This window comes from Psammomys obesus, unplaced genomic scaffold (genome assembly GCF_907164565.1).
Source record: "Psammomys obesus unplaced genomic scaffold, mPsaObe1.curated_primary_1811, whole genome shotgun sequence".
Lineage (NCBI taxonomy): Eukaryota > Metazoa > Chordata > Mammalia > Rodentia > Muridae > Psammomys > Psammomys obesus.
In genome coordinates, this window is record NW_026585644.1 from 48,808,795 (window position 1) to 48,828,653 (window position 19,859).

The following is a 19,859-nucleotide window of genomic DNA, read 5'->3' on the forward strand; positions in this document are numbered from 1 at the left end:
TTGGGCCTTTATTGACAAGAAAACTGAGGCCTAATGTAAAGGGAATTACCCAAGGTCACATGGAAAGGTCAAAGCCAGAACTTTATTAAACCTGAATCACACACTTCCACTTCCTGTTAGCCTTCCTACCAAGAGCTAGTACTCTCGGGTACACAGAAGGCATCAAAGACACTCCAGAACTGTACATGTTTCAGAGTTTCTGCCACATACCCTGAACTGCACGGTTTATCCGCACCAAACAGTGGGCCCTCCAGTGGAGGCCAGAGAGAAGTGGCCCCACCAGTCGGTAGAATTGACACACTCCAGAAGCTGTTTTATCTTGGAAGGGCGCTCCAGCTGTGCCCAGAGCCCTCCTTTAGATGCCAGGAGGACCACACGGCAGTGTCTGGAAGTGAACTCTACTCTGTGTTCCTCTAGCACTGGCTGCTTTCGCCCCTCCATGCCACAACCCCACAGGAAATTTGTTTTGGCTTTCATAAGCACTCTGCCAGCTCACCGCAGTCTATGTGGTTACAGGAGAACTCAGACTGAACAATTTATAAAGCAAAGAAAAATATGGATCCCAGTTTGAGACTCTAGGACCGGGGTTCTCCCTTACTAATGCTGCAGCCCTTTAACCCCTCGTGTTGTGGTGACCCCAGCCATAATTTTTTTGTTGCTTCTTTATAACTGTAATTTTATTCCTATTATGAATCATAATGGAAATACCTGTATTTTCTGATGAATGTAGGGGACCCCTGTGAATGGGCCAGCCCACCCCCAAAGGAGTTGAGACCCACAGGTGGGATAAGTGCCTAATCTTTTCTTCTAAGATAGTGCCTTGAATGTTGAGTCTTCCAATAGGGAGGGACCCTGTATCTTCTATAGCAGAAGAACAAGATAGCACCAACACAGTCACATCAGAGGTCAAGTCTGTAGGCCAAGACTGTAGAGGAGATACGTTCAGACATAGAACTGTGTGAGTTAACTTGCCATCAACTGCTAGGTGACCCAAACTTGAGTCGTGGATACATCTGTTTAGATGAAGTAACTGTATTCCAACTGTTAGAGAAGATGTGGTGAAAATGGGGTCAGAGAAACTCAACCATACAGATGACAAATAAACAAACAAACAAAAACCACACAGAAATACTCTAGAGACCCAAGCAGAAAAAAAAAAAAAAAATCCCAGTGGATAGGAAAGAATCAACTTGGAGGTCAAGGAATAAAACCCTTGGGTTACCACAGCCTCATGCTCGAATCACCTGAGCTTTGCTTAGGAAGGTGTTGGCTCCTGGGTCATTGGTTGGTTGGGTCTTACCTTCAAGCTGTTGGAAATCACTAAGATATATCCTCTTTCACCACCAATATTTCCCCAGTGGTTCAGGTACATGGAACTGGTAGTTTGCTTTTCAGAGGACAGCCTCACAGTGGTCCTGGCAGGCAGAGAGCCCAGGTCTACTAGAAACTGGGCTCTAACAAGGAGAGGTACCAAGTGTGCCATCTCCAACAGATGACACTCATTTAAAAAAAAAATCATCTTGTAAATTGTCTGTGTGACATTAACACATCACAGTCAGGTGTGAACCCTGGCGTTGACAGCCTGATAGTCATTGGATAACTGATCACTCTTTTTAAAATCAATCTCTTTTTAAAATTTCCCCCTAGCAAGACCCTTGAATGGAAGGGAACAATCCTTCTCGAGTGTTATATAAATGTGTAATTAGCCTTGTGCTTATCACCATTGGTATCATTAGGCTTGGAGGCCCAGTTTAATCTGGATTGTGCTCTCTTCTCAATGTCAGCCTATTCCTGGACCAGTACAGAGCCAGCCTTGTTGATGCAATAAAGAGATTACTCCAGCCCACAGTAAGTATGTTTCTGTTTTCTCCTGAATACTGGCTACAGAATAATTAGTCTCTGCACAAGGATGGGGAGAGTAATGGAATGGCAGGATTAATGTCATGTAATACTTTAATGCTTATTATGTCCAACTTCAATTGGGTCTTCTGATCTATCAGGTTCTTTCCTAATCATAACTAGGAAACTTCTTACCCTTGGCCTTCTGATAAGGAACACTGTGGGTAGTAAAATAAATGAAACCGCTTCAAAGATAGTGTGAGATTATTTTTATCAAAGAATTTCTGGAGTCTTTCCCTTTGATAACAATATCTTCATATTAAAGTAGAATTATGATATTGAAATTTTTATGTTGACTTCTGTCGTTTTAAATCCCTTCAGTGGAAACCTTTGTCGTTGAGTATTTATTTATTGCATAAGAACACTTTTTCTTTTTATTTCTGTTTATATCAAAGAAAAAAGGGACTTCCAGATGAATCTGTATATTAAAAGTTCTTTGCTTTAAAAGGAAGCCATTATTTACATATTATAAATATTAGGTCACAATGAAGCCAAGCATGGCATAAAATATTGTGCACATTTTTACATTTATATATCCATTTATGCCTGTGAGTAAATTACAGAGTTTGTATCCACTCTTATTTTGTTGAGCTGTTATACTAGGCTAGGAGGTCCTGTAGACTGAACGGAGAGTTAATATACATCTATTTAAAGTAAGAAATGAGTTTAAAGCTCGTGCATTTAAAAAAAAAAAAAAAACAACTCACAAGTATGTAGGACTGTTTGCTGTGCCACAGGAATTTAAAATAGGCCAATGATCTGAGTACAATTGAAGATAAGAACTCACAGTTATCTGATATGACTGCTGTGTATGTGCCTGTGTATTTTCTAAAGTTTTGTTTCTGAAGTCTTTTGTGAATGACTCTAGCCTCCTGACCTCAGTGAGACTTATAGACTAATACCTTTCAATCTTCCTTTTATATCTTTCTCACACTGAAGGCTCCCAGAGCAATTTGATAATCATCCATCGCCTTACACTGTTGCTTTTTATTTCATTATCTCTCTGTAGTTCAGAAACTTTAAATAGGCCTCTCGGAGGAGTAGCCGCAGCTTTGTAAGTGGCAATCAATTCAATTAAATTGGCCTTCTCGATTCTGCTCGTGAAGTGGGGAGTAGGTCTGGAGGCAAGGAAGGGCATGTGCCAAGCTGCTGCTGGCTGCTGCCTCATGGAAGAGGCCGCCCAAGTTGAGGGCAACAGAAGGAATGCTGAGCCTCTTCATCTCCCCTGTTAGCCTTGGAGGATGCTTGCAAGCATTTGCAAGACCAGGATTCTCAGGGAGGGCACTGAGATGCTCGGATGCAGAGCCTCTATGAAAATGTCTCATGCAGAAGCACAATGCTTTCAAGGACTCCCGGATCTCACACGGCACAAACAGTACTCCACTCACCACCAACACCCCTTCAGAGCCTATTTGCGGCAAATACTCCAGTTTGCAGGAGATTTGCATGATTTACAATAGAAAACTGCCCAAGCTATGAATAGACCTAAATGCAGATTGGACTGGAATCTCTCGAGTCTCTCTGTACTGGCTGTTAAACCCTGAACTATGCTCTGCCCTGTCTGAAGTGTGGCTTTAGACAGCAGCCCCGTCCAAGCCAGGACTGCAACCCACTGACTGACTGATAGCCAGTTCTTAACCTTGTGGCAGAAAAGGACAAGGACAGGCCCCGGAGCAGGTAACACTTCCACATGCTACTGTAGGAAGGTGAAGGGCAAACCCAGCCTGCAGCATTAGAAGTGGGAATAGGGCACCTCACTTAGGTTCCTCACAGGACTGCTGACACCCAAGGCCACCGAGTGCTGTACTTTAAAGTTCAGGGGCTACTATCAGAGAGGAAATCTGAAATAATAAGTAGCATAAGGACTTCTTGAAACTGCCACTCAGAATCTCAGGTCTGTGGAGACAGGGGACTTGCCCCCTGGGCCTCCATCCATTGGATCCTAGAAGGGTCACATGGACTAGGATCCTAGGACTGGTGGGCCTGAGGGTTCCCACATGGTAGTGGGAAGTCTTTTATCTCTCAAGGCTGGCTCTTCCAAAGGACTTTCCCACTGAGTAGACACATACTTCAAGACTGAGATCACAAACGACAGCTACATTACAGTTAAAGCTAGGTGTAGACTTATTTTGAACCTTGACAATTCTTTCACGATTCTATGGGCCAGGGTATGAAGATAATAAAAGTGTCCGCCAAGGACATAAGATGGGGGCTGCATTGGTGGGTTCTGAGTTTTTAGTGGTTCAGTGTAGATACTGTAAATCCTCAGGGTCTAAGAGAGATATACTGGAATGACCTCCTAGAAGAGAGAGAGAGAGAGAGAGAGAGAGAGAGAGAGAGAGAGAGAGAGAGAAAGAAAGAAAGAAAGAAAGAAAGAAAGAAAGAAAGAAAGAAAGGAAAGGAAAAAGAAAAGAAAAGAAAAGTGTGTGCTCACTAGCCACCCAGCTAGGGAGTGTGGTGGCATATGCCTGGGATCCCATCATTCAGGAGGCTGAAGGAACAGGATTATGAGTTCAAGGGCAGCCTGGACTGCATGGCAAATTTAAGGCCTGCCTAGACTCCATACTAAGTTTCTGTAGTGACAGCCAGCCTTTTCTATTACTCTCCCAGCTTCTGGAGATTAATAAGGAGACAGAGGTCCTGGGAAGGAATGGCAGCCTCTCTGTTGGGAAGCTGAGTTTCAGATCCAGTTCAGCACTATCAGGCTCTGAAGCCTCCTGTCATGACGCATGTGGCCCCAACCTGGGCAAAGCGAGAGTTCACCCACACTCATATGGGGTTTGTCAGCTCTGGGACGCTAAGTCCCACCTGCCAAGGTAGGTAGGCACAGTTAGGCTCTGGAAACAGAAAACAAAGGCTGGTGGCTTTCATCCTTAGAAACCTCAGTGTCTCCTCAGTCTCGTCTCTGCAAAATGAGAGAAGCCAGTTAATTCACTATGGTGCACGTGACCAGCGCTTGTTTCCTTGTGGAAGATTTAGGGAGACTTTTTGACCGTATCAGGGAAAAGGTACAAAAGGTCCTTTGCAAGCACTTGGGGAAATGCTGGCAGGAAGGGAAGACTCTTTTTCTGGCCCAGGGATTTCTGAGCATAGTCATCCACCCCTGCTGCTTTCCTCCATACATGAACCCCCACAACAGCAGAACCTGACACTTTTTAACCACACATAGTCCTGCTATGTAGAAAGAGAGCCAAGGCTACATAGGTGAGACTTAAATAATTGCAACATAAAGATTGGGCATCAGGCCATGGGAAGGAGCAACCTCACCACTTTTGACATGAGTCTTTACTTGATTTCTGATTTGACCAAATCAGTATTTGGGGGTCAGAGGGTCTAAAAACAAATAAAACAGACAAAGAGGAAGCATTTCCCTGCTTTTCTGCTTTTAGAGAGAGAGAGAGCCTAGCCTTCCAGGTGGGTCTGTGGCTTGTCCCAACAGCAATGTTTGATTCTAAGGCTGACCTCAGTTCCTCAGCCAAATAGTCCCAGAGCCTGGAAAGTCACCACACCAGGGCCCAGATTCCATTTAAAAAAAAAAATGTCACCAGCCTGAAACAGGCATTTTCTTCAACTCTAGTAAAAACTACATACACAGTTACTGTCTTCTGTCAGGAGGTATGAGGAACTGTCTAGAAAAAAGAGAAATTAAAAAAAAAGTGTTATCAGTAAATTTTACTCATCCTAAGAAGCAATGTCCCTCACTCCCCTTTCCCCTGCTAGTGAGTGGTTTCTCTTTGCTGATGATTGATGGGGTGTCTGCAGAAGGCCATGTTTCCTAAAGTCTGTGACAACAGCCACGTCCTATATCAGAAGACCCAAAAGCAATTTAAAGTCTGCCTGCAAGTTGAACAGCAATGACAAACAGCAAATGACATCTGCTAATATTTTCTCTAAAATGGCTATGTATTCCAGAGGGGAGCCTGGGCAGCCAGGCAGGGGGACCTTCCACAGGACCCACAAGGAGGCAATGCAGATAGCACTCCAGCTGGTTAGCAGTGCCTACCAATTGTCCCCAGCTCGGAAATACTGCTGTGGCCAGTGAGGCAGTTCAGCAGGAAGAAGTGCTTGTGGTGCAAGCCTGCTGACCTGAGCTCAAGCCCCTGAAATCCCAATGGAGAGAGAAAACCAGAAAGTTGTCCTCAGAAAGAAAAAGAAGAACAACAAATAAACAAACAAAGCCCAGAGGTGGGGGTGCATGTCTTTAATCCCAGCACTTGGGAGTCAGAGGCCAGCCTGGTCCACATAGAGAGTTCTAGGACAGCTAGAGCTACGCAGAGAAACCATGTTGTCAAAAACAAAACAGGAAGTTGTCCTCTGACTCCAACAACACACAACAACAATAACAACAACAACAATAATAATGATAAATACTAATCATCTAAGTGTCGCTGTGGAATTCACATAACCTTCTTCAAAACCAGGGCCTAGCGGTCACAAGATCCTAGGAGTCTTGCCTGCGTCTGAGGAGTCCTGTAGTTGGAAACTGTTTGGCCCCCATTTTTAGAAGAGCGATTTCTTCTTATTGACGGACTTCCTCATCTTTTTAAAATTCTAGCATCTCTGTTTACATCTGTACACACATGGTTTTTTGCCTATCTCAGGGAAATTGCCATGTGTGAGAAGTGGGCTCCATGTGGTGACTGCAGCCACACTGAAAACCCCTTGCTTTCCTGCCAGGTCAGAGGCCCAGAGACTCCCCCTAAACCCTACCCCCAGCTCTTAGTGAAAGGCCATTCAGCCATCCCTTGCTCAGCTGGTGGTAGAAACAGGCTGTTTCAATAGAGAGCTCCTAGAAGGCTGTAAGGCCCTCAGAACATGGGCCCAGCCCTGAGAAGTTCTCTCTGAGGGCCTTGGGTACTGATTCGGCATGTACAGTACTGTGAGCTCTTCACAACAAGTGGTAGATAGATCCTGGGGTGCCCAGGAATTGAAGATCTGTCTGTAGAGACATGTTCACAGTGATCAGTGAAAAATACAGCCTGGTGTTGTTCTTACCACTTGTATGAAGCTTTTGAATTTCTGTCTTCAGTAAAATGTGAGATGTTCTAAGATACAGGTATATCCAGGTAGCCTGGACTGTGCGGCACATTCAAGGCCTGCCTAGACCGTGTAACAAAACACTGGTGTACAGGAAGTACTCCATAATGATGGCTGACCTCTTCTTTTGTTCTACTCCTTAACATCTACTTGGTCTCTTTTGACATTGCAGCATGAAGTTGTCATGTATAAAATTCACACTCACGAGCTGCACAATCAAGTTCTCCACCTCAGAATGTTCTCATAATATTTTAAGAAAGTGTATGGGTTTTCTGTTGGGCTGCATTCAAAGTTGTTCTGGGCTCCAAGCTGCCGCAAGCAGCCCACAAACCACAGATTGGTCAGGCCTGATGGTTTGGTTTCATCGGATACTTACTAAGTAACCATGGCCTGCCTGGTACTGTGCTGCAGAGTGTGAATGTAGAATGAGGAACACTAAGGTGCAACAGCAGAGCAGCATCACATAGGAGCTAACTGGCAATTATAACTCCGCATGGCCAGACTAGGAAAGAGGTACCAGGCACAGAGTGACAGGAGGTCTTGGAAGGTTTGCCCAAGAGGTCTTTGTTTGCAGCTTAAACCCAGAGGCATCAGGATGTTCTGTACCTCAAAGAAAAGGGAGAGAATTAATTAGCATATCTAGTGGACTGAGCAGGGATGCACATGGAAGATAGAAAAGCATGGTGGAGTATGAAAAAAGCATGGTAAGAATGGAAAAGCACAATGGGGTACGAAAAAGCATAGTGGAGAATGGAAAAGCATGGTGGAGTATGAAAAAGCATGGTGAGAATGGAAAAGCATGGTAGAGAATGGAAAAGCACAGTGAGAATGAAAAAGCATAGTGGAGAATGGAAAAGCATAGTGGATATGAAAAAGCATGGTGAGAAATGGAAAAGCATGGTGCTTGCCTGCAATGTCTTGACTGTCTACTTTGGAGCCTGGGCAGAGGCAGAAAATGAAGGTAAAGAGTTCCTTTTGGGTACTGAGAAGCTGACTATACTGTGATGAAGAAACAGGACCTGACGAGAGAGCCACTGAATGTGTATAGCAGTGGTGTGGCCACTCCGATACTGCCAGATCGAGGCAGATGGCAGTAAAGGAGTGTTTGAGAAAAGCAAAGCTCCTCAGCAGTCCAGCATGGTCAAGTTCTAAATGGAATCGTCCATCTAGGAGCTAATGACACCAAAGAAGAAAGTATGGAGCCGACGTTTACTTTCTGCATGCCTCCTGGATGCTCAGCACATAATAAGTAGGAGCAGAAGATGGAGGAAGAACATAGCCCTACCCCAAGGAAACAAGCAGGTGCACATGCTGGGTCAAGAAAGAGCAAAAGTGTAGTAACCCATGGGGGCAGGGAGTGGAAATGACAGCTTGGGAAGGACCTAGTGTGGAGGCCACAGACAGTCAGAAAAGGCATCGAAGGTTCAGGGTGTCTCATCCAGGTGCTGAGGGGTGAGTAAGAGCTTGCCAGGCAGGAAGAAAGAAGAAGTGGAGGTAGAAGGACCCTGTAGCCCGCAGGGATGTTCGCAAGCTTAAAGACAAGGGGATGCATGGAAGAACGTATCAGCTGTAATTAGTTCAGACTGACTAGAGGGCAGAGTATGGGAGGCCCAGAAACAGTGGTAGGTGATGGTGCGAATCAGGTCACATGGGGCTATGTCTGCCATCCCAAAAAGTCAGAACCCATCTCAGGAATTTTCAGACCCCGTTTTATTGCAAAGACTGTCTAGCCAGCATCCCAGTAAGGTTGAGGTGTGGCTCAGTGCTAAAGCATATGCCATTCACAAGATCTAGCACCAAAAAAAAAGGAAAGAAAGAAAAGAGAGAAAGAAAGAAGGAAGGAAGGAAAGAAGGAAGGAAGGAAGGAAGGAAGGAAGGAAGGAAGGAAGGAAGGAAAGAAGGAAGGAAAGAAGAGAAGAGCAAAATGGAAAACTGCTTCCAGCCCTGTCCTCATTTCGTCCCTTCAGTTTCCCTTCAAAAGCAGTTCAGAACACACTTGAAGGTAGGAGGACACGGCGATGAGGTTTTGAAAGACCTTACCAGGTGTGGTGGCACATGCCTGTAATCCCACTACTTGGAAGACAAAACAAGAGGATGGGTTGGGGTGGATGTCAGCTTGAGCCATGTGAGACCCCGAAAAGAAAGTGACAGGCTCTCACCCCCATGTTTCTAGCTGGGCATGAGTGTGGAAACATAGCACACCACATAGGTCCTGAGCTCTGTGTATCTGGGCATGCGTGTGGGAGGGTGGTGCAGTAGGATGATGGCTAGTGCTTTGAGAATGGTAAGGTTTGGAGCCAAGACATAAGACAGAATGGTTACAGATATTTTCAGAATGTCCACATGCAGAGATGAGGAGGCACCTGGAAAGATGGGGGTGGACCCTTCACCAGGGTGAATGCTGCAGTTGGGAATGATTGATGTTTAAGTGATAGTTGAAGCTGTGGACTTCAGTGCAGTTGCCTAGAATTATGCAGACCATGAAGAAAAAGTAGGCAGAAGCCTGGGGGGCCACTGACAATTAAAGAGCTAGTGAGAGAGGAGGAGCCAGGCAAGGGGGAAGAGAGAGGGAGCCGGAGAGGCAGAAGGGAGTGAAGGCTGCATGTCAGAAACCAGGTAAATAAGCCAAAAATAAGCAGAAGCTTAAACATGTAATCGGTATTTAATAATTGGTTGCCAGGAAGAGGAAGGGGGTGAAAGTCTTTCAGTGGCATGGCACATTCCTTTCTTTAAAAAATTTGAAGCACCCTTATTTTCCCACAAGTGTACACCCTTTAATACCTGAGCGTGGAGCAGCCCAGCGGAGCTCACTGTAGGTGTAAACAGTGCCGTTATTGCCAAGTGGAACTTCTCTTGTCTCTCCAGGAATAAGTGTATTCTTCAGAATTCCTGCCCACCAGTCAAATTTTACATTCAATTGAGTGTCCATTGTGAGTTTTAAGAATGACTCCATGGCTGAATGCTTAGGGCGTTGCACTTCGGTAAATTGAAAATAATTTTTCTAAGGTAATGTGCCAATTTGAAATCTATATTGTTTTCCTTGTTTTGATTTTTTTTTTTTTTTTTTTTTTGCAGCTTAAATTGTAAGGCACATCCATTGGTTGTACCTCTCCACAGGCATGCCCTGCTCCCCTGGGGACACTGAGAGCAAGGGTGGCTGCCCTTAAAACCACTTATTACAGCCTGGGGCAGAGACTGGCACCCGATAGGGCTTTGTAGATGTCATTAAATGGATGAATTGTATACTATCGTCCTCCAGAACATGAATCCATATCACAGAGTACCTATACTCAACAAAATGAAATTTAAAAAAAAAATTGTAAAACTCATAACTAATCCTGGGCCAACACTACCACCCCCTCTTTCTCCTTCTATGGGTGCTGGATTAGGTAGTTGGGTGCCCTCTGCAGTCCCGCCCTAGAGCTGGCTTCTGTGAAAGCCTCTTGGAGAAAATCTCTTCAAAAGAATAAGCAATAGAATGCAGCCTTCAGATTCTCAAAGACTGGTGTTTTTCAGATTATTCAGCACCAGGATTTAGTTTATTCTTTCAACAAATATTGACTGAGTACCTGCTATCTGCGAGGCACTGAGGAAGTGCAGTGCAGGAAGCGTCAGAGGCCCTTGTTGTCATGGAGCATGCGATCCGGCCAGAGGAGACCAGAAACAGCAAACAGGCTGTGTAGTGTGTGTCTGTGATGATAAGTACTAAGAACAAAACTAGAGCTGCAATAATGATGTAGAGGCTTGTGACGGGAAGCGGGGTGCTTGCTACAATCCTGGATGCATGTGTTAGCAATAGAGGGTAAACTGAGCCTTAAGCAGAAGAATTGTGTTTCGTCAGAAAACACTTCTTAGCTAACCATCCACTCCCAACCCAGTAGTGAGGGGGATGTGGGAAGCATGCACTTTGTGAATACAAGCATCAGCCCAACCAAGAATCCTGTCACCCTGAAACGCTATGATATATAGCTTAGATAATAGCTGTAAAAAAAATCAACTCCTCAAATTGTAACTGTATGACAATCTTTGCAGGTGACTTCGAAATGAAACAACTTCCATTATTCAAAACTCTAAGATGGCAACCAGTCTGTTGAAATGACTGAAATGACCTACTGGTATTCCCTCCTTTCCCCTGCCCCTTAAAAAAAAAAAAAAAAAAGGAGAGCCATGCTCTCCTGCTGAGACCGTGTATTATATCTAGTTTCACATGAAAATGAATTTTTGCTGCTAAGTTTGAAAACTGCCTGAAAATAGCAATTAATATTGGCAAAGCTGACAGAACCTTAAGTCTAGTGGCATGATTGGCGCTGCTGTAATTATGTGCCTGAGTGTGTATATGTCTGCGTAAACACAGTGTGAAAACACACTTGATGTCCAGGGCTGTGTAGCAGTGTCTTCTCTTGCAGGTGATGGAGTGGGGTGAGGGCTCGTATAGCATGGCTGAGTAATATGGATCTTTCCCAATCTTATGTCTGAATAGCCTTGCTTTTCAGATTATTTTTACATTCACTTCACTGGAGCCTCACAGCTTGCTGGAAGGAAAAACAAAGGGCTGTGCGGCTTGGTTCTTCCCATGAGGTGGATGAGCAAAGCCAGCAGGTCAGCCAGGAAGGCTGCAGGTTCTTGTGTGCAGAATCAAGAGATCAGACTAAAGCAGCTCCAGAACCCCTCCTGGCTCTGAGTCTGGTTGCCCTGAGGTGGCGCAACTGTCTGATGGTAGGCATGGGTGGTGGGCATCCATGTTCAAGTCCAGGATGCCTTCCGCCCCATGCTTCCTACTGTTTTTCAAACCCTCCACCACTTGCTTACTCACCTGTAAAGTACAATGTCTTCTGTCTGCAAGGTTGTGGAGAAGGGTGTTGAAGGGATTAAAGAAGGTCTGTGAAGCAGCTAGCACACTGGTAGCTGTCATTATCATTGTCATCACTGTGGCTGATAAGGACACTATGGAATAGAGAGAAAGGGCATCCATATTGGAGGCAGGTGGATGAGTGTCTTCTCCAACCTGTGTTCTGCCCCCTTGGCCAGTTATCCAACTTTCTGTAGCACAGGCCTGAGAATACATTCATAAGGCGGAAACTAGAGAAGGTGATGTATATGTAGCTGAGCCCATTGTCTGGCACACCCCACAGTACCAGTAAATGCCTGGTAGGGATGAACGAGAACTTTCTGTCATAAGAATCTGGAATATGTTCGGCATGGTAACCCATGCCTACAACTGCAGATCTTGGGAGGTGAAGGCAGGAAGAATGCAAATTTGGGGCTAACCTGGACTACATAATAAGACACTGCCTCAACCAAACAGCAAGCAAAAAAAGGGAGCTGGAGTATATTTCATCATTTTCTCAGAGCCTAGGATGACATTTCACAGATGAAAGTAGCATGGAACTAGCAGAAGCAGGTAGGTGCCTGTTTCTGCTTGATGGGAGGAAAATAGATGAAGAAACAAGCGTGTCAGGGCAAGGGGAGATCCACACCTCTCCAGGCATTAGTAAAGGGTCATTGTGAAAGGTCTTGTCACACTGGCTTCTGAAGTCCACTGTACATTTTACTCAGGTTCTCCTCATGACCACAGTCCTCTTCAGATTATGGAGCTATTCAGAAATGCCTGCTTGCCTGCACAGTGCCACTCTCACTTGCTCGCTATAGGGAGTTGCCCTCTTACAGTGTGGACCTTTCAGAGGGAGTCCCTGGAGATGGAAACCTAGATTGTGGAACCTTGTCCCAGACGAGGAGGGTCACAGAAAAGGCTCAGGAACAGGACTGAAATGAGAGAAGGCTCCAGCGTGGACTGTGGTTACTGGTCTCTATGGAGAGTAGCTTGGCACCTGATCTTCAGGGCATAATAAACTACCATGTACAGGCGTCAGAACCCTGCTGTGGCTGTGTTGGCAGGTATGAAGGAGTCACAGGCGATAGCAGCCACCCCAGACTCTAAGATCCATGACTTAAAACAATAGACTGGCCATATGGCATTGTTCAGAACAGCAGCTTTTGATCACATATTGTTTATTACATATGCATTATTTGGAAATCGTACAATATAGCATGGCAACTTGGGTATGAAATATTCTTTTCCTTATCTGTCCTTGAAAGGCTTCTTCCTATGAATGTTCATCCCCCTTAGGTCTCCAGAGCAGTTAAGTTTCTGTACCTGAGAGGTGAAGGTAAATGCTTTGACTGATGTCTGTTGGGTCTGGTTGCTTTCCAGGTTTAAACTGTGGGAATTTCTTTTTTAATGTTCTAGGGGAAAGCAATGGTATTTGCCCCACGCCGAGGGAATACTTTCAACCAGTTTTGCAGTCTAGCCGAAAAAGCTGGTTTCTCTCTCCAAAGACATGAAAATTATGATGAACACATTTCAAACTTCCACTCCAAGGTTAGTTTTCTGCTTTTGCTAGATAACACTTTAATCCTCGTTGCATTTTGAAGAGATCATGGACTTTTTGGCAGGTAACCTAAATATTTGATTAAAGTACTCTTTAGGTGTGTTGCTTCCGAACAACTATATGTATCTGATGATTTTGTGTGGCAAAGCCATCTTTTATCTTTGCATGTCTAGGAGGATTTTACAGACACCATTCCTATTTACCCCTTTCTCTGAAACAAACTAATCTTTCCCATTCATAATGGACTAATTTGCAAGTTGTAAGAGGAGGCGGCTTAGAATGAATGACAAACATGCATTTGTTTTCTAATGAAAAACCTTCGGCTTTTAAGTAGGTTAAATGCTTAGCCGAACTGAAATAAATAGAAGGTGAATGTCTAATTGTATCATGTTGGACTGTAAATCTCTATCTCTGCTTGCTTTATGGCTGGGTCAGTTGACAGTTTGAGACTGTTAAATCTCATACAGAATTTCACAGTTGCGAGGTTATATGTCAGATTGAGGCGCTACAAGATTTAGGTCAAAAGCACTTATCTGAGAGTGATTTCTAAGCCTGCTTACATAAAGCAGTGTTATCAGCCTTTTTATTATTTATGGGTATAGGGCAATATAGGACACCAAGAGGTGAGTATTTCATGGAAAAGTTTTTAGGATTCTCACGTTTGCTGGTGCCTGTCACAGGGACTAGCCTAACACGAATTTCTTGTGTAATTTTGTGCCTTACAGAAATCTCCCTCTGCTGAGCTCATCTGCCCTTGGTGAGAGATACTGACTTGTCATGCTTCCACAAGCTATGACTGCAGAGAAGGAAAAGCTTGACCTTAATTTTCCCCTGGGACAATGTGAATAGCATTCTTTAATGTAACGTAGAAATAAGTATGTTGGCTACCGAAAAGTCATATTCGAAACGGATCAGCTCTCCCAAGCTAGAGAAAGGACCCTTATTCTCACTTCCTTGAAATGGGTTGTTTTCTTTGTGTGTCTAGGGCTCCGTTTAGCCTGTGGGTTGGGTGGGAGTGGATGATGTGTTGAGAACTGGAAGTTAAATAGCATCCTCTCCCTGGTGGAATCGAAGGACGCCTTACAATCAGAAAAGAGGAACCAAATGGCAAGTCAGTCACATCTCACCTGCTTCTCTGTAATAAGGCTCCCCCCCCACCCCCACCATTTACCCTCTCCCCAGAACAAAAGAAATAGCTCTGAGGGGTTACCTGATGGGGAAGTGTCTCTCCTGGGCCCTGAGCACCTTCAACCAAAGCAATGCGGTGGCCTTCTCTAAGGGTCAGACTGGAACTACAGGGGTCAGGCTGATGCTGCTTTGACATTCTGTCATCTACTTGCTCCCTGGAACAACAGACGCTTTTAGTTTCTTAGTGCCAGCTCAGGAGAGCAAAGGTGTGGGTCCTTCCACCAGCAGAGATGGTTGGCATTGCCCCCTGAGACCCCTTGTCTCTTCTCTGAAACATCTGAAGTACGATGGGACAGGCAAGGCACAAGGAGTCCTTGGTGCCACCTGTCCTTTGTGTAGAACTTGAGTGTCAGTGTGTAGTGGCTGGCAGCCTCCTCCTTTGATTTCTAGTGCTGTGCCCTATCCCGCTAAGCACAGCACGCTCAGAAAACCTCTGAATGTGTTTCCAGCATCACATTGTGTACTCTACCCAGCTTGCACTTGGTAGGTCCCCACTGACTGACTAACTGGCCCAGACACAAATACATCTCTTTGAATAATTAAATGGCCTTAGGTTTGCTTACAAGTCAGATTCCTTCCTCTGCTGACGATGGGCTTAAAAACAGTCTTCCTTGTGGTTGACATTCTCAGGAAGTAGAACCCAGGGGAAATACTGTGCAGTCCTGGGACAAAGATATAAATAAATAGAGTGTGTGTGTGTGTCTGTGTGTCTGTGTGTGTGTGTGTGTGTGTGTTTAATGAGTGCTATTTCGATTAGTTTGACATCTTGCTTCTAGCGCAAGGATGCTCATCCCTTGTGTTTCTTTTTCAGCAGACTCACACCTCACCACCACCACCACACACACCCCAGCAGAGCAGGAACCCGAGGGACCCAGTGGATGAGTAGGGGGAGAGCCCTGTCCCTGCTCACCCAGCCCCAGCCCAGTGAGGTCAAAGGCAGTGTCCTATCCCTGCCACCTGCATGCGGCTCCAGGAAGCTGAGGCCGGCTCGGCTGAGGGAGCCTCTTCCCTGGTGGCTTTTGTTGGCCGCCTGCTAATAGCCAGGGCTTAAAAGTTTTCCATCTTGAGCAGCAATCAGCTTTCTTCCTCTGCATCTCTGGCCAAAGCCCACCGTCCCTGGGCTGCGCCTGCTCCCCATCGGAGGAGCAGCTTCCCTTCGGGCTGCGTGTTATCCTCTTAGGCCTACTGTGTTGGAATAGAGCGTAAGCAGCTGGAGGACTGTAAGACGCCTGATAATGCCGCTCTTTTCCGCTGTCCCGTCTTAATCTTGTTACACAAATGGTTGTGAAGAGATTCATGAATTTTAATTTTGCCCTCTGCATTAGTGCCTCACGTCACTCATACACAGCTGCCTCCTATGCCGAGTTTTCACCCCTCCTCTTACAACAGGGGAAAAAATTAGTTACAATCTTGGCAGTAGTGCAAGGTAAAAAAAAAAAAAAATCTACAGATTTAGGCAACCACCCATGAAGCTGATTAACAGTCAGCGATCAGGGGGAACAGCTCTGCCTCTTAAACTTTTCACCTCTCATTGTTAACTGTGAAATTTTATTTCCGTTAAAAAGCAAGCCTGTAATCAAAACGGTGCCATTCTGCACTTTCTGCCCGTGCCTTTGTTAAGCCGTGCCCACACCAAGCAGCCGGCATGCTCAGGGACAGGCAGCCAAAGGTGTAGCACCGGTTTCAAATACTCCCTTTCTGTTTGTCCGGGCAGCAGGAAGAAAAAAATAAATAAATAAAACGCTTCCCTCTCCTTCCCAGATTCTTCTTAGCCTCTCCAGGCTGAGCATCAGACATACTGCCCCGTAGAGTGGGGCAAACCTCTAAGATACAGGATTGTTGAGCTGGCGAGAGGCTTAGCCCAGGAGAGCAGCGGTTTAGACCGAGCACCGGCCTGAAATGAGCTGATGAAACCACTCAGATGTTCTCCCGAAATATAATTTTACAAGCCATGAGTTGGTTTTGCTTTTTTTTTTTTTTTTTTACTTTGGCACAAACCACCAGAGATTTTATTTTCTGGTGGGTTTTTTGGTTTTGTTTTGTTTTTTTTTACTTAGCCCAGAAAAAAACGGGGGTGGGGTAGGGGGCTTGGGCTGCGAAGTCAGTACATTGTGTGAAATGCACGGCCATATTGCACTTCTGCTTATCTATTCAAAATGCCACGTTACAAGTGGCTGGTGCTTGTAATCTGTGCGGTGTGCTGTTGATAATTGTGGCTACTGTAAAGGGTAAACAGTCTGAACTCCACTCCCGCTGCTGTTCCCGCTGCATCGAGGCCGAGTATGCTCCATCCAATTATGAAGGGAAAGAGAATGCTGCTAATAACAGCTGTATCATTTAGTGCAGTCCTCAAAGACCCTGTTTTAACCTATGAAATTGAAAAATTGTTTTATTCACAATTTGCTTTTTGTTCCTTTTTCCCCCCGAAGGTGCTTTCTTACTTCTTAAAAATTATAATTATTAATTGAGCAAAGAAGTATAGCCTGGATGAATGGAATGATTCTCAAGCCTTGTAACATCCCTCCCCCTCCCCTATCCATGCCAGTATTCCCTAACACATTGTGTGTGTTCAAGGACTCTACTGTAACAGGTTTTCTCAGTTCAGAGATAACCAGGTGGGTGTTTGTGAAGTGGGGAGCCCCCTATTTCCAGAAAGGCTCAGAGGAAGGACTCTGGCTGGCCCCTTGCCCCTTCCGGCAGCCAAACCTCTGCTTTGGCCTCCAGAGGTCAGCACAGAATTCAAGTTAAAAGTGATTTCTAAACCATATTTACAGAAGAATTATTTACCCCGTAAATTGCCTCAGGGACTTTATAAAGAGCTCATTTGAGGCTCTGGATATTATTGCCTGGAGAGTGAGTAGGTCAGCTGACTCGATTGGAGTGATCAATGTTCCCTTATCCCCAGTCCCCGAGAAAAGAACTTAGCTCCTGTGGACCCCTCTCCTCTCTGAGAAACCTTTCAATGAGCTTGTTCTGTTGCTAGGGCGATGTGTGACTAAGGTGTGTCCGTTGAGCCAGCTTGGGCGGCAGGCTTGGTGAGCCAGTTCCTCCAAAATTCCCATGACTGTTAGACCAGAGAGTGAGGGACACTGCTGATGCTCTGGTGGCAGAGTCTGTTCTAAGCAGACGTCCAAGAAAGCAAAATGAGGTCACAGCAGTAACCACAGCACTCCTCTTAGGAAAGCAGCTTAGAAAGGAGTGAGGCGTGGTGGTGGCATATGCCTTTAATCACAGCACTCTGGAGACAGGAGCAGGCAGATCTCCAGTTCAAGGGCAGCCTGGTCTGCAGATCCAGGACAGCTAGGGCTGCAAACAGAAACCCTGTCTTAAAACAAAACAAAATAAATGAGAGAGAGAGAGAAAGAAAGAAGTAAGAAAGGAAAGAAAAAGAAAGAAAGAAAGAAAGAAAGAAAGAAAGAAAGAAAGAAAGAAAGAAAGAAAGAAAGAAAGGAAGAAAAGAAGAAGAGAAAATGAAATTGGCTTTAGGTCTTAGTGGAGAAGGTAGGTTCATGACTCCTGTCCTGAGTACTGAAGACATGTCACCATTTTGGAATAGGATGTAGAAAAGACAGGTACTTCAAAATGATGCCGTGAACATATGAGTTGCAGAATATGATAGTGGAGCCTTTGTGGGATGTTTTAGGGTGAATAGTAGTGACTGATTTGAAGTAAAGAATTGCTTTCCTATATAGTGAAAAGATTTCTGATCCTGATAAAGTAAAAATAAATTAACAGTTGGCTCAAAAATGCTAGGTGTGGTAGTACAGGCCTTTAATCCTAGCACTCAGGGAGGCAGAGGTAGTTGGCTCTGAGTTCAAGGCCAGGCTGGTCTACAGAGTGAGCTCAAGGATAGCCAAGGTCACATAGAGAAACCCCGTCTCAAGAGAAACCGGAAGAGGAGGAGGAAGAAGAAACAAACTGCTATTTATATAATAAATATAAATGTCTGATTTATTCTAGCCAAATGGGGGAGAGGGATAAAGTCTACCCCTCCCCCACATTTCCCAGAATGTGTGTGTTAGGTTTGAAGGTTGGCTGGGATTTAAAATTGTATCACAGAAGGCTGTCAGAAATCCACCTTAGCACCATCAGGTGTTGGGATATGTCCCTGGGAGTGGGGGTGGGGTCCTGAATCAATCACTGCCCTTAAGGGCCCCAAGGAGGACCTAGGCGGCCTTTGACAGGTCTGAGCCCACAGACCCACAGTGTCCGGATGTTGCCATGGTCTCTGGGCAGTCATCCAGCACCCCTGCCTGAGTGGAGCGGTGTGGCGCTGACCAGGGCAGCAAGGACCGGACTGAGGTAGACTAGCCTAGTGCTAGTCTGGGAGAGAGGAAGTTCAGTTTGGGTACTTTCTTATGGAAAGAAACAAACAAACAGAAAGAAACACCCAATCTTCACTTAAAACAAAACAAAACAAAACAAACAACAACCCCCCCAGGGTCTTACTTTAATATCACCATCATGCCAGTACCACTGGAAACTACGCTGACTTGCTTTTCTGTGATTCATTTCCAGAATCATAAATTCAGGTAGCAAACATAGTAAAATTAACATTAATGCTAAAATGAAAATTCCTTACTTTGACTCTTCTTACTTTGTATTTCTGTTATTTTCAGTTGAAAGAAGAAAACTCGGACATATATGAAGAAAATCTCCATTACCCCCTTCTGCTTATTTTAACCAAAAAGGGGTAGAAGGCCGAGGGAACGCCGCACACACAGGGAACTCTTTTCACCAGATGAGGCCTCTGCCATCGGTGCCCCAGACTCAGGACCGCAGCCACTCTTCCACATTCCACACCTTGGTTCTGGGACTCTGCCCCCCTGGCTTGTTGCTCTTCCGTCCCTAACCTCTGTGTGTTTTTATGTGTCAGCAGCCTGTCTGAGATCAGAATTGGGCTTGCGAGCAATCTAAATATTTTTCTCTCTAAAGCAGAATTTCTTTTGATAATTCCCACCTGTCCCCCTCTTTTATAATTGTCTTTGTTCTGTTTGTTAATAGTAGTCTTTCCCTGTAAACAGAAAACATCACTCTTTCTGGTTAAATAAATAATAAATAAATAAATCTTTCTCATGTCCCAGTTACTTGTTTCAATCCATCATCTCTTGCTCTGTCTCTCTGTCTCTGTCTCTCTCATTATTTTTTTCTTTTTAAACAGGATGCTTTTTTTTTTCTTTTTTCCCCTATAGATGTATAAGAAATGACTGCCTCAGCCCAAAGCCTCATAAACTGACCATTTGTCCTCGGGACACAATAGCGTGTCCAGCCCTCTGCTCCTCCTCTCCAATTATGCGTGATTAGTCTCAGTGTGCTGTGTCAAGGAGGGGGAGTGTGCGGAGTGCT

General features: G+C 44.9%; 1 protein-coding gene across 4 annotated transcripts in view; it reads left to right on the forward strand.

Moving 5' to 3' along the window:
- The window catches only part of Camkmt (calmodulin-lysine N-methyltransferase), a 351,489-nt gene extending 331,909 nt beyond the window's left edge, over positions 1 to 19,580 (forward strand). For all 4 annotated transcript variants that reach the window (XM_055619122.1, XM_055619136.1, XM_055619129.1 and 1 more), the window contains 3 exons: positions 1,785 to 1,848; positions 13,184 to 13,315; positions 19,133 to 19,580. In XM_055619122.1, the coding sequence (XP_055475097.1) occupies positions 1,785 to 1,848; positions 13,184 to 13,315; positions 19,133 to 19,210 (274 nt within the window). In that variant the 3' untranslated portion in view covers positions 19,211 to 19,580. The remainder of the gene's footprint in view (positions 1 to 1,784; positions 1,849 to 13,183; positions 13,316 to 19,132) is intronic.
- The last annotated feature ends 279 nt before the right edge of the window (positions 19,581 to 19,859 follow it).